Source organism: Cynocephalus volans, chromosome 4 (genome assembly GCF_027409185.1).
Source record: "Cynocephalus volans isolate mCynVol1 chromosome 4, mCynVol1.pri, whole genome shotgun sequence".
Taxonomy (NCBI): Eukaryota; Metazoa; Chordata; class Mammalia; order Dermoptera; family Cynocephalidae; genus Cynocephalus; species Cynocephalus volans.
Genome location: NC_084463.1, coordinates 145453731 through 145475080, shown reverse-complemented (window position 1 = coordinate 145475080; position 21350 = coordinate 145453731). Strand labels below are relative to the sequence as shown.

At 36.3% G+C, this 21350-nt stretch overlaps 2 protein-coding genes across 3 annotated transcripts in view; both read right to left on the bottom strand.

The window, feature by feature from the left end:
* Window positions 1-21350, bottom strand: part of CSTPP1 (centriolar satellite-associated tubulin polyglutamylase complex regulator 1) — a 214307-nt gene that overhangs the window by 88043 nt on the left and 104914 nt on the right. For both annotated transcript variants that reach the window (XM_063092512.1, XM_063092511.1), the window contains exon 3: window positions 8949-9079. In XM_063092512.1, coding sequence (XP_062948582.1) covers window positions 8949-9079 — 131 coding nt within the window. The remainder of the gene's footprint in view (window positions 1-8948; window positions 9080-21350) is intronic.
* Window positions 20599-21213, bottom strand: LOC134375306 (large ribosomal subunit protein uL22). The gene has a single exon (XM_063093642.1). It carries the CDS (start codon window positions 21175-21177, stop codon window positions 20623-20625), a length of 555 nt encoding a protein of 184 aa, XP_062949712.1. The 5' UTR covers window positions 21178-21213; the 3' UTR covers window positions 20599-20622.

Below are 21350 nucleotides of genomic sequence, written 5' to 3'. Positions count from 1 at the left end.
ATTCAGCCATAAAAAGGAATGAAATTCTGCCATATGCTACAATATTGATGAACTTTGGAAACATCATACGAAGTGAAATAAGCCAGACACAAAAGGACAAATATAAAATTCCACTTATATGACATATCTAGTATAGTCAAATACATAGATAAAAAGTAGAATGGCGGTTTCCAGGAACTGGGGGGAGGGGAAAATGGGGAGTCATCATTTAATGGGTACAGAGTTTCAGTTTTGCAAGATGAAAATAGTTCAGGAGATGAACAGTGGTGATGGTTGCACAACACTGTGAATATGTTTAATGCCACAGAACGGTACAGTTAAAAATGGTTAAAATAATAAATTTTATGTTATGTATATTTTACCACCATAAAAAAAGATTTTTCAATTTAAAAAGTGGTTAAAATGGTAAAATTTTATATGTATATTTTACCACAATAAAAAGAAAAAATATACATTAAAAAAACAACTAGTTTCAAGATGAAATGATTTCTAAAGTACCTTCTAATTCTAAAATTTTATGAAACATCATGATAACAAGGAGAAAAGAGACAGAGTTGAAGAATAAGCTCTTAAATCCCCATGTTCCGAGTGAAGAGTGTAACTTTACCTTTTAGTGATTATTAATGGACCAAGAAGCTATAGCAATGGTAGAAAACTCAAATGCTTGCAGAAGCCAGGCAGGAAACATAAGCTGGTGGAGCAGGGCAGCTGGGGATGATGGTAAATCTGAGACTACATGCCCTGTCTAAAGGGAGCAGCTGCATCTTCACCCTGGTGAACTGTCACCCTGCAGGAATGTGGACATGGTACTGGGAGGCTTTTCCATTCTTCATGTGAAATTGGAATTGAAATTTTTATGTGAAATGTTGGCATCTGATTTTTAAAAAGTTGTTTGTTTTTTTTTTTTAAAAGATGACCAGTAAGGGGATCTTAACCCTTGGCTTGGTGTTGTCAGCACCACGCTCAGCCAGTGAGCGAATCAGCCATCCTATATAGGATCCAAACCCATGGCCTTGGTGTTATCAGCAGCACACTCTCCTGAGTGAGCCACGGGCCAGCCCTAAAAAGTATTTTTAACACTGCAAGCCATAGAAAGCATATCTGCAGGCCAAGGCAAGTGCAGTGAGCTGACCACTGATTTGTGAGCTCTTTCATAGAGTAAAGGCTGGACCCAGAATACAAAAGAAGTAATTAAGGTAGTACTCACGATGTTTGAAGTTTGCTTACAGATCATGATCTAAATCTTTCAAACCCTTGTTTTAGATGTATGTACCAGTGGGTGTTGAATATTATTTTAACTAGGTGTTATTTAATATTGTGTACTTTTGATTGGGCTGGTTTTCAGTGGAGCACTCTGAACATGAAGTTTAGTGCCTGGCATAAAGTAGGTGGTCAGTAAGTGGTAGCTATTATTATTTTAAATAAAGGCTCTCATAAAATATAGAAAATTTATATAAAGTGGATTTTCAAAACTAACCTATCCTCTAATAGAAGAGATGATAATATAATCCACTCAATAATCTATCCTCTATATACTGATTGGAAAGTGGTGAGTCTTAAATAAAAATCATTCACCTATATTAGGTGCTAGGGATATAGTTACTGGCAAAATAAACAAGGTTCCTGTCCTCATAAAGCTTACACTCTAATAAGGGAGATGGACATTAAGAGGCATTCAAATAAATACCTTGGCAGAAACTGTAATAAATGATATGACTAAAAATTATAGGATGATTTGGAAAATAATAATGGAAAGACCTAATTCAGATGAGAAAGGGAGTCACAGAGAAGGCCCCTTTAAGGAGCTGACATTTAAACTAAGATCTAAAAGGATAGAGATTAGCAACTTAGACATATTATGTATGGAGGTATTATGTGAGGAGGTTCAGGTTGGGAGAGGAGATGGTGACAAAAGCATTCCAGGAATGCTTGTGCGACATGTGTAACAGCTCCCAAAGAACCAAAATTGCAAAAAAAAAAAAAAAAAAAAAAAAGAGGGGGGGGGAATTAGATAGAGGGAAAGAGTAAATTTATCGGAGGAATGAAGTGAAAGATTTAAGGGAACATCAATTGTTAATCTTCTCCCTAGAGAAAAGAGTTTTGAAGAAGGAAGCAAAAATGAAAAAGGAAGCGAAAATTGGGAACTGAAGAGAAATAAATAAAATGGGAGACAGAAAACAGAAACTGAAGGTTTAAGAAGTTGTTTAGTATCTACATCAGCATTCTGGAAGACAATGAGGAGGGGTGAACCTGGTTGGAGCAGGTGAAGATTACTGGCTGGTGGAGCCTGCAGCAGTGAAGATTTTTTGTTTGTTTAAAAATTACAAAAGTAAAAATTACTCTTTAATAATTCAAACAACATAGCCACCCATCTAAACTAAGCACCGTTAATCCCCACAGAATAGATTTTAGCGGTGAAGAAGAGGATTTAGTGATAATCAAAATCAAGTGGAAGTTTGAGGCAATTACAGAGAAGCCAGACCAAAATCTTTATTTCAGCCTAAATCATCTGCATTTTCCCTTAGCATAACTTCATCTACCATAACATTAGATATTTTAGGAAAAAGTAACAGGTCTTTATCATACACAGTCACCAAATACATAGTCTCAGTGCAATTCTCTGATTCCTAGAATGTAAGCTCCATAAAAACAGGGATTTTTGTCAATTCTTTGATTAAAGGACTGCAAAGTCCACAAAAGTAAGAACTTCTGTCTGTACTATTCACTATTTTATCATCATCAACTGAAATGTAAGTGTTTACTGAATGAATGTATATTAGTTGACTATGAAGACAAATCCACAGTGAATTCAGAGTGAAACATAAAAGGTGAAAGAAAAGGAAAGGAAAAAAAGGAGGAATGAAATTGGCAATATTTTAGATTCTGGCATTCATTATCGACTCTTTCTCTCCCACATCCTGTACCCAATCAATCAGCAAGTCCTGTCAAACCAAATCCTTAAATAGCTCTTCATTGCCAGGGTCACTTCCTGTTTGATTATAACAGTCTCCTAACTGGTACCTATCTTCACTCTTACCTGCCTTGCATTCTATTTTCCGTGCTTTTTTCAGTGTCACATGTGAAAATACCACACAAATTGATAAGGTTTTACCAACTTCAGGAGAAAGCACAAACTTCTTTTTAGGGCACACAAAGCTGTTCATAACCTGGGGTAGCATGCCGTTAGGCAGTCCCGCAGAGTTGTTAAGAACCTGGACTTTGTAGACTTAGGTTTGAATATGAGCTGTTTTACTTATAAACTTTGGGGCCTTCTGCAAGTTACTTAACTCTCTGACCCTCAATTTGCTAATGTACAAAACAGGGTAATAATCATACCAACTCATATGTTTGTTTGGTGGATTAAATGAATGAATACATGTAGAGCATTTTGCTCAGTGGCTGACACACGATAAGCATTCAGCATTATTTCCTGTCACCTGCGATGATGTTTCCTTCTTAGGTGTAAAGCACCAGCCACAATGAACTTCTTATTCTCCAAAGGAACCATGTTGTTTCATGTCATTATACTTTCAAAAATCTTGTTTTCTCTTTTCAGAATGTACTCCTTATTTGCTTAACAGCTTTCTACTACTATAGGATCCATCTCAACCACTTCCTTTGTGACCTTCTTCCCCTACTTCTGCAAGAAGAATTTATTTCCTCTCTTGTACTATTATTGAATCTTATACAAGTGTACTTCAAAAGGTTCGTAGAAAAATAGAATTAAAAGATAATAAGAATCTTTCCATGATCCTTTGGAAGTACCTGCATACATGGCTCTAGTAATACTCCATGGAAACTATTTCCAGACTACTTGGTTTCTTCCCCTTGAATGCAAGCTCCGTGAGGGCAAGTATTATCATTTATTTATTTGTATTTCCAGCATCCCATGCAGTGTTGATGGAGAACATACTGAAACAATGATCACTCTGGAGTCAGGCTTTCTGTCTTCTTCTGGCATTGGCTTTTTCATTTACTAGGTATGTGACCTACAGCAAGTTATTTAATTTTCTAAATCTCAGTTTCATTTTCTGTACAAAAGAGATAATAGAGTCTACTTAATACACAGGATTGTTCTGAAGAAAAATGAGATAATCTGCATAGCAGCACTTAATAAATGTTAATTGCTATTATCACTATCTTTTTTACTATAGATATTATATTTTTCATGTCTAGAAATTACATTTGGATATTTTTTATACCTTCCATTTATCTCCTAACCATATTCATGTTTTCCTTTATATACTTGAGCATATTCAAATGATTTAAAATAACTGTTTTAAGGTCCTTGTTAGTTAATTCCATCATCTCTGTCATTTCTGGGTCTGTGTTTCTATTGATTGACTTTCCTCCTGGTTATGGGTCATATTTTCCTGTTTCTTTTAATGTCTGGCAATTTTTAATTCAGTGCCAGACTTTGTGACTTTTGTTTTCATTGCTGAGTGCTGGATTTTGTTGAAGTCCTTTAAAGAATATTGAATTTTGTTCTCATATATAGTTAAATTACTTGTAGATCAGTTTAATCCTTTTTGCTTTTAAGCTGCTGAGGACTCTATCCAATGTCCTGTGTATTTTGAGGTCTCTCCACTCTGGCTGTTAGAAGTATCAACTATCTCCAGCTCTGTGTATACTCAGGAATTTTTTGGCCTACTATTTTCTGGTGGTTCTTTTTTTCCAACCTACACATGTGCAGAGTTTGTATCCAAAGATTTGTATACTTCCTAGCAACTCTCTAGAGCTCACTGAGCAACTTCTTCCTCTCTGGTATTCTGGCCTGCAAATTTAGGCCACCTTGGCCTCCCTAAACCCCAGTATCTGCCTTCTCAACTCAATAATACATCCAGTTCTTTGAAGATCTCCCTCCCTGTACTGTTGCTTGGAAACTGCCTCTCAGGGCCCACAGTCCCCATTGCCTGTTGTCCAATGTCTGAAAACAGTTGTTTCAGATACTCTGTCTGATTTTCCAGTTGTTTCTGGCAAGAGGACAATTCCCTTAGTTGGTGCTTCTTCACAGGTAAAAGAGGAAGTACCATTATTTTATTAAATTATACATATTCACTCCTTGGTAAAAGCACAAAGCCCAAAATTAAATTCTAATTGAAAATAAACTATGGGTGAAAGCTCTTTTGAACTGATATCCCTAAACAGAAGTGAAGATTTAATTCAAGGGAATTTCAATCTTTGCCAGCCTTAGAAAATTCAGATTAATCTTTCTACATAGAAAGAAATACCAAAGTAAGAAGGTGAATTTTAAAGGTATTTTTTACCTTTGAATAGGCATTTTTGCTTCCAAGAGACTAAAGTTGCCTAGATTAGCAAGAGATTCACTATAGTCTTCATGAGATTATTAGAAATTAAGACACAGGAAAATTCGCATCATTAGTCATGGAGAAATGACATTGCATCCCTGTACTTGCTAAACACTGGAATAAAATATTTCTTGCCAGAGGGATCAGGCCGTTAGTTTTCTGCAGGTGGCTTTATTTTTAGATATGTTATTTTGGAACTCTGCTCTTATTTTAGTACCTCCCACAAGAGTTACTTTCCTCCTGATAATGCTAAAACACATACATGATATTCTAAGGTAGTTATGTGCAGAGGAACAATATAGTAGCAGCTCCACTGAGTAGGTAGTTGGCCCTATAATTGAAAAAATGGGGATTAATATATCATTTCCCTTCAAACCTTGTCTCCAAGAGTTTTTGCTCATTCTGGATTAAAATTTGGAACTGACACATTCCGAAGTTTCCTGGAAAAAAAAGCTAAGAATATATTAAAACTATTTAACCAAAAATTTTAGGATCACCTAGACACAAATGTTGCATTTAGTCTTTAAGAAATCAGAGGCTGTCTGATTAAGAAGCATAACAATAAATATCCAGCATAAAATCTAGGTCTTGCATGTGGCACAGGAGAAACAGGAAGAACTTGGAGCTGCTTCCTCTCACAGCTGGATGAATCACTGGCAGCTGTTATTAGAAAGATAAATAAACCCACATCTGCTTAGAGTCCAAATGCTATATGAATCCCTTGTGATAGTAAATAAATTCTTGAAGAGGCCCAAGTTCTAAATCAGGAAAAAAATTAAGGCTATCTGAAGACTGTTTTGCATAGTTATCTCCATCTGCTATATCACAGAAACCAGCTCTAGCTGTATACACCATTGCTCAATACAATAGGTATCCAATAAGTACTTGTTGACTGATTAAGGGATTAAGAAAGGACTGGGAAAGATAGGTGCTGATGAAATAGTACAAACTTCACCTATACACACTCACAGCTCCCAGTTTGTTATATAGAAACCAATGAGATAGTTTTTCTGAGCTAGTTCACATAAAATTGAGTCCACATTAGTTTTTGCTTAGTGCATTTATTCTGTAAAGGAAAGGATGCTTTTCTCAGTACACTAAGTACTTCTTGTACAATAGTGTAATAAAGATGGATGATCTCTAGAGTTACATGTAAAAGAAGTAGTGATTGAAGTAGAAATAGTAAAAATAGCACATTAGCAAGTCTGGGTTCTATTTCCAGCTTTGCTACTAACCCACTCTGCAATCTTTCTACAAGTTACACAATTTCATTATTTATAAAATGGGTACAATAAAGCCTACCTTACCTATTTTTTAGGATAGTTGAAATGATCTGAGATACTGGGTAGAAGGAGTTTTCGAAAAAAGTTACAGTAGCTTATATAAAGTATTGATTAGAGCAGGGTGGGAGAGCTTATAAATTCAATGAAAGCAGGGAGTGTACCTGTTCACTTGCTATAACCTCAGTGCCGGGCACTGCTAAGTCTACCAGAAATATTTGTTGAATGAATGAGGAAATGGTTTAGGCCTTCCTCTTCTTTAGTTAGGATCACAATAGAAACTGTCTTAAAGGTATTCAATACTTATTTGGAAAAGCACATAATATGAAGGGGGAATAAGAACAGACCTGTGAAAACAGATGTGAAAAAAGGTTTTCATGTAGAGATTCTAAATCTGAAATTTTTGGAGCAATTTAATCTACTTTAATATTTTGAATGTAAGAATCTAGTGAGTGCCATTTTTTAAAAGAAGTTCACAATGGGGGTACTTTCAACCTTTGTCTCACCAAGATAAAGTCTCTATAAAGACATTTGCAATCAGTGTCTTTCTTAATATTTTCCTTGGAGTATAATCTTGAGATACCAAACCAACAGTATTCAAATACAAGAATGACTTGCATTTTCCAGTGCACATGGCTCTTCTTTCATGGATTTTAAGGTACTTTAAAATTTTTTACTTCAGTAAACTTTATTCTACTTCCCAAAATCTATATTTCTAGAACCTGACCTGTATTTCCTGCTGCTTAATGAAGCTTTTTAGCTGAGTCCCAAAGAAATTTCAACTTTTCAAAAAAAACATATCGTATTACTCACAATAGCCAAAAGGTGAAAGCAACCAGAGTCCATCAATTGGAGAATGGATAAACAAAATGTGGTGTACATATACAATGAAATATTATTTAGTCTTATAAAGGACGGAAATTCTGACACATGCTACAACATGGATGACCCCTGAGGACATTATGCTAAGTGAAATAAGCAAATCATGGAAGAACAAATATTGTATATGATTCCACTACATATGAGGTACCTAGATTAATCAAATTCATTAGGAAAGTAGAATGGCAGTTGCCAGGGGCTGCATGTAGGAGGAAATGGGGAGTTAGTGTTTAATGGGGACAGAATTTCACTTTGGGAAGATGAAAAAGTTCTGGTGATGGTGATGGTTGCAGAACAATGTGAATGTACTCAATGTCACAGAACTGTACACTTTAAAATGGCTAAAATGGTAAATGTACATATACTTTACCATAATGAAAAGAAACCATATTTTCCCCCCAAAATCCATTGCCCCTCCAATCTTCTTACCCATTTGCTCAAGCCAGAAACCTGAAAATTATCACTGGTCTTCTCACTCACCTTACATGCCAAATCTAGCCACCAAGTCCTGTGGATTCTATCTTTGAAAGATCCATCTCTGTAGACACTGCTTTAGTTTTGGCTCTTATCTCTCACCTCAACTACCTCAGGACTCCTGTGTTTCCTGCCTCCAGTCTAGGCCATTTCCACACTGCCTCTAAATTGATCTTTCTGGAATTCAAATATTGCCACACCACTCTCCTATCTAAAAGTCTTCAAATAATACCCACAGAATAAAAACCAGCTTCTTTTTTATGGCAAAAACTGGTCTTTTAGGACCTCACTCTTTCATTCCTTTACGGGCTCATCTCCCTTAACCTCCTTCACAAACTCTAGTCATTCTGATCTTCTCAGTTTCTTAAATATTCCAGGTTCTTTTATCCTTCAGCACATGCTCTACTTAAAAAGCCCTTCTCTTTTTTATCCATGTGGATAATTCCTATTCTCCCTTCCCAACTTAGATCAAACAGCCAGTTCTCAGGAGAACTTTCTCTAATCTACTTCTCTCCCTTTCCCAACAACATCCCACCCCCCAATCAGGAGTTTCCTTCTTTGTATTCGTATTATTCCTTGTATTTACTGCATGCTATTTTAACATTTGCCAAGATCAAGGTCTCTGGAGCCAGATTACCTAGGTATAAATCTCGGCCCAGCATTTACTATGTAATGTTGCCAAGTTACTTAACTCTTCTGATCTTTGTCTGCATTAGTTATAAAATGGGGGTTTTATTATCTACCACAGAGAGCTGTTGTGAAGATTAAATGAGTTACTACTTGTAAAATGCTCAGAGCTACACTTGCCTCTTGATAGGTATCATTAGTGATAGTGGCGCTGGTAGTAATATCCTTGACACAAGACATACAGCTCTTCAAAAGTATCGTATTCCAAAAGCCTTGAATAGCATGCATTCAAACGGTGTTTATAGGAACAAAAGAAAGACAGTAGTTTGAAAGAAAGAAAGGAAGGAAGGCAACAAGAATAGAATTTGGGAAGACTTACCGCCATTTTTGCCCACGGTTCGAAAGCATCTCCAGAAAGCCCTCAAAAATGATGCCCTATTGTGGGGGGTTGCTTGGATGAAGCTGAATTCCCGAAAGAGAATGTGAGTTCCCTGGCATACACTGTTAAAACTGGAAAGAAAAAATCAAGAAATCATCATTAGATGGAATCCAGAAGGCTGGAATCAGAATGAAAATTTTAGACCAGATAGAAACACTGCCAACATGGGAGAAAATCTCTCCCAACCCCCCAACAAAACTCTGAACTTTTTATTAGACCAAATCCCTCTGTGGGGAATTCTCTTCATATAATCATATTTCTCTGAAAACTCCCGGAGTCCAGTTCCTCTGAGTGCTTCCCACCTCCCACATGTACACACTGAGGAAGTTTAATCAATCACTAGAGCATCTCATATAGAGGGAAATCTTTGGTTTTGAGACTGGCATTCATATCTTTTTGAAGAATACTTCTCCCTCTATCCCATTTGGAATTATGCTTCCTTAGAGATATTTTTTCTATACTATCCCCAACCTATACCAGCTGCTATGAGGATGACATAGTTTGTGGGGACATAACTGGATTGTCTGTTCCAGTTTGGGGGTGATATTATATACCTCCCTGACAATAACCCCAGAGACCAATCCCACACGCCAAAGGACATGAAAGGTTCCAAACAGAACACTAAAGGCAAATAAGAACAAGGTATAAAGTGGCCCCAAAATCAGAGTATGAAGCAAAGCCCCAGGCCCCAAGTGAGTCATTGTTTAAGCTGGGCCAAGGAAGGGAAGAAATATACTCCATTTGCTTTTGGACTCTCCTGCCAAAGAAATAAAGGCTGCAGAGACTGGTGTAATCTAAAAATGGAAATTCCACCAAAGAATAGGCAATTACCCAGTAATCATCCCTACCAAGAGCAGACTTCAGGTCCCAGAAAACTCCTAAATTCCCTGACAAGTAAATCATGAGTGGAAAACATGTTAATCTTTGCAGAGAAGCAGACATTAAGCTGAAGATGGCAAGCAATGGAGGGAACAGCGGTAATTCCAAATGTCAGTTTTCATTTGTTGACCATAAAGAGAAAAAATAAAAATACTGAATCTCTGAACAGGAAAAAATTTTAGGAGCCATCCATTTCCCTTCTCCCAGAACAACTTCGGGGGGAAGTGTCTAACCTGTCTTTAACATAGAGAATGTTATCATTTAGGATAAAATTAGCCTCTTCCTGTTAATATTAACAGTGCTGTATGAAAAAGCAAATTACATACTTTTCTTCTCTCATGGAAAGCTAGCACAGAAGTCACTTCTAAAACTCTATGTAGGGGCTGGCCAATTAGCTCAATTGGTTAGAGTGTGGTGTTATAACACCAAGGTCAAGGGTTCCAATTTCCAAACCGGCCAGCCACCAAAAAATAAAATAAAATAAAATAAAACACTATGGGGAAGTATCAGGACAACATCTGGCAAAGGATTAAGTTAGAAGAGAAGTTTTTAAAAAGCAATGAAAGTATTAATCTAACCATGCAGTTTATGGTACTGCTGTTGTCTTGAGCAAAGGAAAATGAAAAATACAGTAAATGAGCTGTTACAGGTAAATGGGGTAGGCTACATTTCCAGCAAAGAAGTCTGAAATGATAACATTGTAGCCTAAACTTATGAAGCTATCCAGCAAAGAATAAGTCCCAAAGTGTGCTTCATACCCTAAGAGGAAAAAGCTGGTGTCTAGGTTATAGTCTAGGCTGTAAAGGAACTAATAATAGTGAAATTATATAGCTTTTTAAGACATTTCAAATGTGACATTTTAAATAAAGTCTTTTCCTGATTCTATCTCCCAAGCCCAAATCCCATCATATTTCACTTATAACTCTCTAATGGTATTCACAATTTGTTGTCTTATTTTAAAGTTGCTGGACTTCGTTCCCCTACTAGACTGCAAGTTCTATGGACTAAGCAATTAGGTTCGTCTCTGCTATATTACCTAATACATAGATAGTCCATAAGTAGGGCTGGCCGGTTAGCTCAGCCAGTTAGAGAACAGTGTTATAACACTAAGGTCAAGGTTTCAGATCCCCGTACTGGCTAGCTGCCGAAAAAAAGCACAAAAAAAAGGAAACAGAGATACTCCATAAATGTTTGTGGTAGTTAATTTAGAAAGATGGGGAAAAACAGGTATGGTAAACCAAGGTAAAATGTAATTTTCCAGCTAGCCACATTGGAAATACTGAAAGTCTGAATTTTACAACTTTTAAAAAAATCCTGGGCCTTGGTCTGATATTTGTATTGTAATATTGCAATACCGGCTCTGTTTTGATTAGTATTTTTCTGACTCATCTTTTTCTATGCCTTTAGTTTTAACCCTTCTGGATCATTTTGTTTTAGGTATGTTTCTTGTAAGTAGTATATAGATGGATTTTGTAACACTACCCAGTCGCACAGTCTCTATATATTAATAAGTGACTTAATGTATTTGATTAATTTCTGACATCTTTTTTTGTGTGTGTGGCTTAAAACATTAGGTGTTTATTTTTCTCGTCTTGACTATATTTGAAGTATTTCCTTTTAGCATTGAGTTGTCACATATCTTTTATTTTATTTTTTAAAATTTAACTTACACATTGCAGTTGTATATATTTATGGGGTACAATCTGATATTTTGGTACATACATATGTTGTATAATTATTGGATCAGGGCAGTTAATATATCAATCACCTCATGAATTTATCATTTCTTTGTGGTGAAATCATTCAAAAGCCTCTCCTCTAGCTATTATGTAATATACAAAACTTAATTGTTAACCACAGTTACACTACTGTGCAATAGAACAGTGGTTACCAAAGCTGTCACACATTTTCTAAGGGATGATGAATGAACAATTTCTCACATCTTCATTGCATTACTTGGGTTTCTACCACATATGTATTCTTCTCATCAGAAACTGACAGCCAAAGATTTAATTTGATTTTAACTCTTAGAGGATCGGAATGTGCATTTTGCTTAGTTTAAAAGTTAACCTGTAGCCACTATGGCAGTAAGTATGCAAAGCTTGATAAACAAGTATAGGAACTTGGAACAGGGTAAAGATTAGCTTAAAAAAGTTTTGTTTATCTTCCAGAATAATGTAACCAGTTAAACATAAAGTAAAAACTAGTTCAACAATAGTCGAAAATGATTTAGTCACCAGATGCTTGCCTCTGCTTTTGTTTTGAAGATAACAGTATTGATACACAGATATAAATTGCTTTTTTACAGATTTTGAGATTGGGGTAACCCGATCACAGCTGTGTAGATCATCCGGCACCTAGACAAGATGATGCCAAAAACCAAAACAGATCAAGATTAGGGAAGATGCTGAAGCTTGCATAAGAGCCAACTAGTCAGAGGCACCCATCAGCACTGGCCCTTACCATTAAATTTTGTCTTTAAAAACCCATAATTAAATTCCAACAGGGAGCTCAGGTTTTTTCAGCATTTGCTGCCACTGCTACAAGTACTTGGACTTGTAATTTAAAAAAATTTTTTTATTATTATTAGCATATTCGTTACTACAAATCGTGTTTTCTTTATCCCCTTTACCCAACCTGTCACTCCCCAAACCCCTTTCACCCTTCTCCCCCATCTCTAGTATCCTTAGGTTTGTTCTCTCCTTCTATAAGTTCAATGTATTATTGTGGTTTTTTCTTTCTCTCCTTCTTTGTTAGCACCCAGTAATGAGTGAGAAATTGTGGTAGTTCTCTTTCCTTGTCTGGCTTATTTCAGTTAACATAATTTTCTCCAGACTCATCCATGTTGCTGCAAATGGCAGGATTTCATTCTTTTTTATGGCTGAGTAGTATTCTATTGTGTTTATATACCACATATTCCTTATCCAGTTGTCCATTGATGGACACTCAGGTTGGTTCCATACTTTGGCTATTGTAAATAGAGCTGCAATGAACATGGAAGTGCAGGTATCTCTTTGACATGATGATTTCTATTCCTTTGGATATATACCCAGTAGTGGAATTGCTAGATCATATGGTAGTTCCATCTGTAGTCATTTGAGGAAACTCCATACTGTTTTCCACAATGGCTGTGCAAATTTACAGTCCCACTAACCGTGCAGAAGAGTTCCCCTTTCCACACATCCTCACCAGCATTTGTTATTCTTAATCTTTTTAACAATGGCCAGTCTAACTGGGGAAAGATATCTCAACATGGTTTTGATTTGCATTTCTCTGATGACTAGTGATGCTGAGCATTTTTTCATGTACCTGTTGGCCATCTGTATGCCTTCCTTTGAAAAATGTCTATTTAGCTCCTTTGCCCATTTTAAAATAGGATTATTGGTTTGTTTTTTTTTTACTATATAATTGAATTCTTTGTATATTCTGGATGTTAGTCCCTTGTCAGATGTATAGTTTGCAAATATCTTCTCCCATTCCATGGGTTGTCTTTCCACTTTGTTGACTGTTTTCTTTGCTGTGCAGAAGCTTTTTAGCTTGATATAAACCCATTTATTTTTTCTTTTGTTGCTTGTGCTATTGGGGTTTTATTCATAAAGTCTTTGCCCCATCCTACTTCCTGGAGTGTTTCCCCATGTTTTCCTGAAGTAATTTTATGGTTTGGGTCTTATATTTAAGTCTTCAATCCATTTTGAGTTGATTTTGGAATATGGAGAGAGGTACAGGTCTAGTTTCATTCTTCTGCATATGAATGTCCAATTTTCCCAGCACCATTCCTTGAAGAGGCCGTCTCTTCCCCAATCTATGTTCTTGTTGTCTCTGTCAAAGATCAGTTGGCTGTAAGTATGTGGGTTGATTCTCAGGTTTTCTATTCTACTCCACTGATCCAAGTGTCTGTTTTTATGCCAGCACCATGCTGTTTTGGTTGCAATAGCTTTACAATATAATTTGAAGTCGAGTAGTGTTACGCCTCTAGCTTTCTTTATTTTTTGCTTAGGATTGCTTTGGCTATTCAGGGTCTTTTGTTGTTCTGTATGAATGTTAGGATTGCTTTTTCTATTTCTGTGGAGAATGTCATTGGTGTTTTGATGGGGACTGCATTGAATCTGTAGATTGCTTTGGGTAGTATGGACATTTTCACAATGTTAATTCTTCCAATCTCTTTGGTTAAATTGATTCCTAGGTTTTTGGTTTTTTTTTTTTTTTTTTTTTTCTTTTTTTGGCGACTATTGTAAATGGGCTTGCTTTCTTGATTTCATTTTCTGCTAGTTCATTACTGGAGTATAAAAACACTACTGACTTTTGGGTGTTGATTTTGTAACCTGCAACATTACTGAAATTGTTAATCAGCTCTAAGAGTTTTTTGCTAGAGTTCATAGGTTTTTCTATCCATAAGATAATGTCATCTGCAAACCAGGACAGTTTGACTCTGTCCTTTCTAATCTGGATGCTCTTTATTTCCTTCTCTTGCCTGATTGCTTGGGCTAGTACTTCCAATACTATGTTAAATAGGAGTGATGAGAGTGGGCATCCTTGACTTGACCTTGTAATTAAATGCCCACATCCCTACTTCAACCCAGTTCAGTGTCTTGTTTTAGCTGCACACTGGTGGGTGGGCCCAAGTTTCATTTGGTAACAATTCCAAGGCTTTCTCACATTCATTGTACCTATCAATTTTCTCTTCAGTTACCATCTGCTTGTATATCTTAAGACAAAGGGTTTATCGAAAATTATTCTACAGTCCTGTCATTAAAAGGGGTTTTAATCCATCATGAGTTTTCTTCTGTTTCCTAGGGGATAAGCGTTTACTGAAAGCTTTCCCACAGACCATGCATTTATAGAGTTTTTCTCCAGTATGTATTCTCTTGTGTACAGTAAGTACACACCTTACACTAGAGGTTTTTCCACATTTACTGCACTCATAGGGTTTCTCTCCAGTGTAAGTTCTTTTATGTATTGTAAGGGATACATTTCTCCTAAAGACTTTGCCATGCTCACTACATTTAAAAGGTTTCTCATTCTTGGTGTGAATTTTCATATGTCTTGTATGAGATAAGAGACTGTTGAAAAATTTCCCACATTCCTTACATTGATGTTTCACTCTCAAGTGAATTTTCTTGTATAAAAAAGGAAAGATTTCACTTTGAAGGATTTCCCACATTGATTACATGTAAAGGGTTTTTCTCCAGGGTGAATTCTCACATGTTCTTTAAGACATGAGCGATCCCAAGAAGGTCTCCCATTACCATTGCACTTACAGCATTTCTCTCCAGTATGAATTTTCTGGTACACAGTAAGGTTAGAGCTTATTCTAAAAGTTTTCCCACACTGACCACACTTGTAAGGTTTTTCTCCAGTACATATTCTTGGGTGTGTCTTAAGGATGACTGACTACTTAATAATTTTCCACAGTGGTCACATTCAATGGATTTCTCTTCAGTGTGGGTTCTCTTGTTTTGCAAGGCATGGGAGAATACTGAAGGTCTTCCCACAATCATTACATTTATATGGTTTCTTTCCAATGTGTAAAATATTGTGCATGGTAAGCCTAGATACCCTATGGAAGGTTTGCTGCATTGATCAATTTGTAGGGTTTTTCTCCTGAATGAATTCTCTCATGTTTTCTAAGAAGTGAGATATCTCTGAAGGTTTTCACATAAGGCTTCTCTCCAGTATGAATCCTCCTGTACCTTGTAAGGTAAGAGCTTGAACTATAGGTTTCCCGCCACTGATTACCCTTAAAAGGTTTTTCCACTGTGGATTCTCATGTGCAACTTCATGGATCCATGGGTCTGTAATATTTTCCCACACTGACTACATTCAAAGGATGTCCCTCTAATGTGAGTTTTCTCATGCTTCTTAAGGTATAAATTGAACTTAAGGCTTCCCCACATTCACTGCATTCATAGGACTTCTCCCTTGTATGTTTTCTTTTGTGCACAGCTACATTAGAGCTCATGCTGAAGGCATTTACACCTTTTTTACATTTATAGAATTTCTCCCAAGGATGAATTCTCTAATGCAACTTAAGATGTGAGCAGTCTCTGAAAGATTTCCCAGAGTCAGGGCATTGATGGGATTCCTCTTCAGTATGAATTTGCTTATTCTGAGTAATGTTGGATTTCATGCTCAAGGCTTCAACAATTTTATTACATTCAGTGGGTTTGCCTCCATGAGTTGGTTCCCTCTTGCCATTGGTTCTTTCTTTCTCTACACTAGCTTGCTTACGTTGTGATCATTTGGTTTTATGGAGAATCTTCCCATCTGGACAGGGATCTTTATGAATTTTTCTCTCTTGTCTTAGTTTATATTCTTGTACCATCTGGGTGATAAGAGAGAGTTTGCTGAGTTCCTAGTGAAGCCAAGTTTCTATAGTTCTCTAGCATCACATCTCTGTACAGTTTTCTCTGAGACAGGGTCAGCAATGCCCACGGCCACATCCTCAAAGGTTACTTAGTTCTGTAACTTTGAGTAGAATATTTCCACCTGTGTGATCCCCTCATTGGCACAGACAAGGTCTTGAACAGGCATAGCTCCTCTCACCACACCCTCTCCCCCAAGTCTTCCTCCATGACTACTAAACCACCTTCCTTTATGCCCACTCTGCAGTGGAGAGGCCACTTAATCCTGGTGAAGCACATCCATCCAGGAACTTACCAAATACAGCACAGTTGTGCAGCTACAATTTTGAAAGTCTGTGAGTAAATATGCCCAGACAGCAACCAGGAGAACCAGGATGCTTCTTTTCCTGTTTCTATGGTTTACTCCAGGCAGGGTTCAATTCACACAGAAATCCTTAGGTCATCCAGGGAAGGGTTTAGGCCAGGTTGTTGTTCCCACACTTCTGAGCTACAGTATGTTTTCTTCTCCTGATACCTTATTTTGTCATTCCTGTAAACTATTCATCTTTATCTTTTTTCCTCTTTTCCTGCTTTCTATTGTACTTGTAAATTTTTATTTTTAAATATTTTTGACCCCTTCTGTTAGTTTGGAAGCTTTAGACAGAATCTAATCTTTTAGTACTCCTCTTAAAAACTTAACATAAATATTTGTATTTATACCAAAAGTTCTTTTCTTTTTAAGGCTGAATAATATTTAATTGTATATATATACTACATTTTGTTTATCCATTCATCTGCTGATGGACACTTGGGTTCCACGTTTTGGCTATCATGAATAATTCTGCTGTGCTTGGTGTACATGCATCTGTTCCAGTCCCGGCTTTCAATTCTTTTGTATATACATATAAGAGTGCAATTGCTTGGTCATATGTTGAGAAACCACCAAACTATTTCCAGCGGCTGCACCATTTTACATTCTTACCAGCAGTGCACAAGGGTTCCAATTTCTCCACATCCTCATCAACATGAGTTATTTTCCTTTATCTTTTCTTTTCTTTTTTTAATTTTTATCTTTTTGGCTGGCTGCAGGGATCAAACCCCAGACCTTGGTGTTATCAGCACCACCCTCTAATTTTCTTTTTTTTAATAGCCAACCCAGTAGGTGTGAAGTGATATCACATTATTGTTTTGGTTTGCATTTCTCCAATGATTAATGATGTTGAGCATCTTTTAATGTGTTGGCCATTCGTATATCTTCTTTTTATTCCCCAAGATGTAATTCTTTTATTTTTCTTTTATTTTTAATTGACACATAATAGTGGTACATATTTATGGGTTATAGACTGATATTTCTTACATTCTGCTCCTCTTTTGGTTCAATTATTTTCTTGCGAAAGTACATCCTTTAAGAAAAATTCATAATCACTTATCTGAAATCCTTGGTACTTCTCTGTTTTGAAATTGACAATTTATTTTATTTTATAAATTTATTTATTTATTTATTTTATAACACTTCTAGGGAGCTGGGGCAGCACCCCATGGAGTCAAGCATATTAAAATTTCTGCAGTGAAATGTATTAAAACTCACACTGAGAGATAAACAAAGACCAAACTAGTCAAATTTGCCCCCCATATGGGTTTGCTGAAAACTTACCAAAAAACCTTTCAGATTTTCAAAGCTTTTTCTTTGAATTCTGAATTGTGACTTTCTGAATAGTCATGAACCTATAGTTCATTCAACAAAGCCTTTGATTAGTAAATGCTCTCATATGACTTTCATGTGCCTTAAAATATCTTTACTTTCTGGAGTGATGGTTTAACTCAGTTAAGAATTCTGGGTTGTCACTTATCTGCCCTCAATACTTTAAAGATACTCCTCCATTGTTACCTGGCACCTATTATTGTTATCAAGAAGACAGCTGTCAGACTTCTGCCATTCCTTTGGAGTTAATTATTCTAACCATTTGTATAGAATATTTTCTGTATCATTGATGTCCTGCAGATTCTACCACGTAGGTTTATTTTTATTTATCTTGCTTAGCACTTTAATCTGACTTCTGTTTTTTATCAATTCTGGAAAATTCTCAACCAATATCTTTTAAAATATTGCTCCTTTGCCATTCCCTCTATCATTTTCTTCCGTCTCATATTAGATAGACGTTGCAGCCTCTCAGTGTCTCTTACCTGTCTCTTCATAGTTTTCACCTCTTTATCTTGTGTTACATTTAGTATTATCTTCCAAATTATTAATCCTGTATTCTATTATGTCTGGTCTGGAGTTTATTCTGTTTTTAAAAATTTCAGTAACATTTTTATTTCCAGGACTTTTTTTTTTTTTTTTTTTTTTTTTTAGCAGCTGGCCAGTAACAGGGATCAAACGCCAGAGCTTAGTGTTATCAACACCATGCTCTAACCAACTGAGCTAACTGGCCTATTTCCAGGACTTTTAATTGGTCCTTTAAAGAATATACTTGGTTTTTGTTTCATTTTGCCTATTTTTATTTTCCATTTTTTCATTCTTTTTAAGTAACTACCATTCCTTATCTTCTTGAGGATCCTAAGCATGACTTCAAAGTTAATTTAAAATAGTTCAATTACTTTTACTTTCTCTGGAGGAAATTTACATTCATTACATTTATTGGCTGTGTTTCTAAGCATTAGTTTTCCTCATGTATTTTGGAATTTCAGTGTACAGGCTCATCTGAAGTGGGAAGTTTTCACTCTTTCCTGGGGACAGACCCTAGTCCAGAACTAGGTCTTATACTGGATGACTTAAGGCTCCATACTGATGATACTGGGGATATCACAGAAACTGTCACTGAATCCCTGAGTAGCTTGGACCACTCAGTCCTGGCTGCAAGGTTGTCAGCTTCCTCTCATACTCTCAGGTTTTATGTAAGCCATTTCCCAGGTAGCAGTCATAACATTTTTTTGAGTGTTCCTTAAAAGGGTGGAGTTGGAAGAGGCTGGCTCCAGTCTCCTACCCTGTGTGTGACACTGTGAGTCTCCACCATTAAATGAGAAATGAGCTTTCACTTACCTATGCCTCCTTCAGAATTAAGAATGCAGGAGGCCTGTGGTTTCAGTCTCATTTACTACATTCTGATTTTGTTTAATTCTTGGTCCACAGATTAATTTATATTGGTTTAACACATACTATGTCCTCTATATTTCCTCTTTAAAAAATTTTATGTATCATTACCACGTTTGGAATGAATAGGAGGCCCAAGTCATAAACACTGCAAGCCATCATGACCAGAAATCGAAAACAAACTTTCTACCTACCAAGCTTAAAAATGCATATTCATGCTAGTTTTTCATTGTATTTAACTAAAGTGTCCTTTAGTAGAAATCAACCTTTTCTCTAAAATAAAACAAAAAAGTTCCTAAAAATATCTTAAAGGCCATACAGAGGTATACCATATACCTGCATTAAATATTTCTCCAAAACCAATATTCTAACTTCACTGAGCAAATTCTTTCATTCTTTAAGTTTTGGGGTTTTTCCTTAAATATTTTAATTTTTAAAAAATTTTGACATAATTTCAAATTTACAGAAAAGTTATAAGAATAGCACAAAGAATTTCTGAATACCCTTCACTTAGGTTACTCAAAAGTGAATATTTTGCTACATTTTTCTCTCTCACACACACTCTCTTCTCTCTCTCACACACATAGACTCACACAGACACATACACACATACGTATGTATATTGCAGACATGATGCTCCTTTACCCCTACAGTGTGTATTTCCTTAAAAAAAGGGATTTTTTAACATAATAACAGCACAATGATCAAAATCAGGAAGTTAAAACTGATTAAGATTTCACTAATTGTCCCAATAATGCCCCTTTATAGCAAAAGAGAATCTAAGATCATACACTGCATTCAGTTATCATGACTCTTTAGTCTCTTTTAACCTGAAATGGTTCCTCAGTCTTTCTTTGTATTTTATAATACTGCCACTTTTAAAGAGTACAGTTTACTTTGTAGAATGTACTTCATTTTGGGTTTTTCTAATGTTTCCTCATGATTAGATTCAGGTAATGCCCTTTTGGCAGGATTTTCAAAAAAGTGATGCTGAGTTCTTCTCAGTGCATCACATCAGGAGGCACTTGCTGTTGCTAAGTCTAGTTACTGGTGATGTTAACTTTGCTCATTTGGTTAAAGTGGCATCAGACAGGTTTTTCCACTCTAAACTTACCCATTGTAATGAATAAGTATCTTGTGAAGAGATATTTTGAGGCTGTGGCAATATACGGCTACTCTTCAAATTTTTATTCATTAATTTCAGCATCTATTAGTATTTTTTGCCAGAAGCAATAACAGTTATGATGGTTTTGATGACTGAACTTTTTCTTTCTTTTTTTTTTTTTTATATTTAATTCTGAATTTATTCTCGAGCCATAAGTTTTTGTTTCTTCAGTTTCTTCTGGGATATCTTTTTCTTCTGTGCAACCTCTTCTTCTGGTTTGGGAACGATTTGTTCCTTTTCAGTAAGGATCATTTCGATGTGGCAGGGGGAGCTCATGTATGGGTTAATCCGACCATGAGCTCTGTAAGTACGGCGGCGCATCTTGGGTGCTTTGTTCACCTGGATATGCTCAATCACCAGAGAATCTACATCTAAACCCTTAAGTTCAGCATTACTCTCTGCATTTTTAAGCATGTGCAGCAAAAATTCAGCACTCTTTTTGGGCCACCGACCCTGTGTCCAACCCCACTGTTTGGCCTGGGCACACCTACCAACTCCACCATTGTAACGCCTGAATGGTACACATTGCTTCTGTAAGGTGACATCCTTCAGATACTTGGTGGCTTTACGGATATGCATACCCTTAATGGCCTGAGCAGTTTCACGGGTGTTCTTAAAGTGAACACGAAGATTTGAACCTCTCGACTTACACGATTTTGTGGGGTTTTCTGGGTCAAGCGAATAGCGAACCATTTTTAAAGATCACCTTAGGCCACTTACTGGGAGAGGAAGGGCTGAACTTTTTCTAATTACAGTATTTCATCTACAATTTTAAACTGACTTTCTACAATCAGTTAGAGCTTTCCCTTTGTTTACTTACATAGGTGTGGACTCATGGATTCTTACTTTATTTAATAGGTTATAAT

Bases quoted from the DNA above. Each gene is read 5' to 3' on its own strand.
- LOC134375306 (XM_063093642.1), bottom strand. From the start codon at position 21,177: ATGGTTCGCTATTCGCTTGACCCAGAAAACCCCACAAAATCGTGTAAG.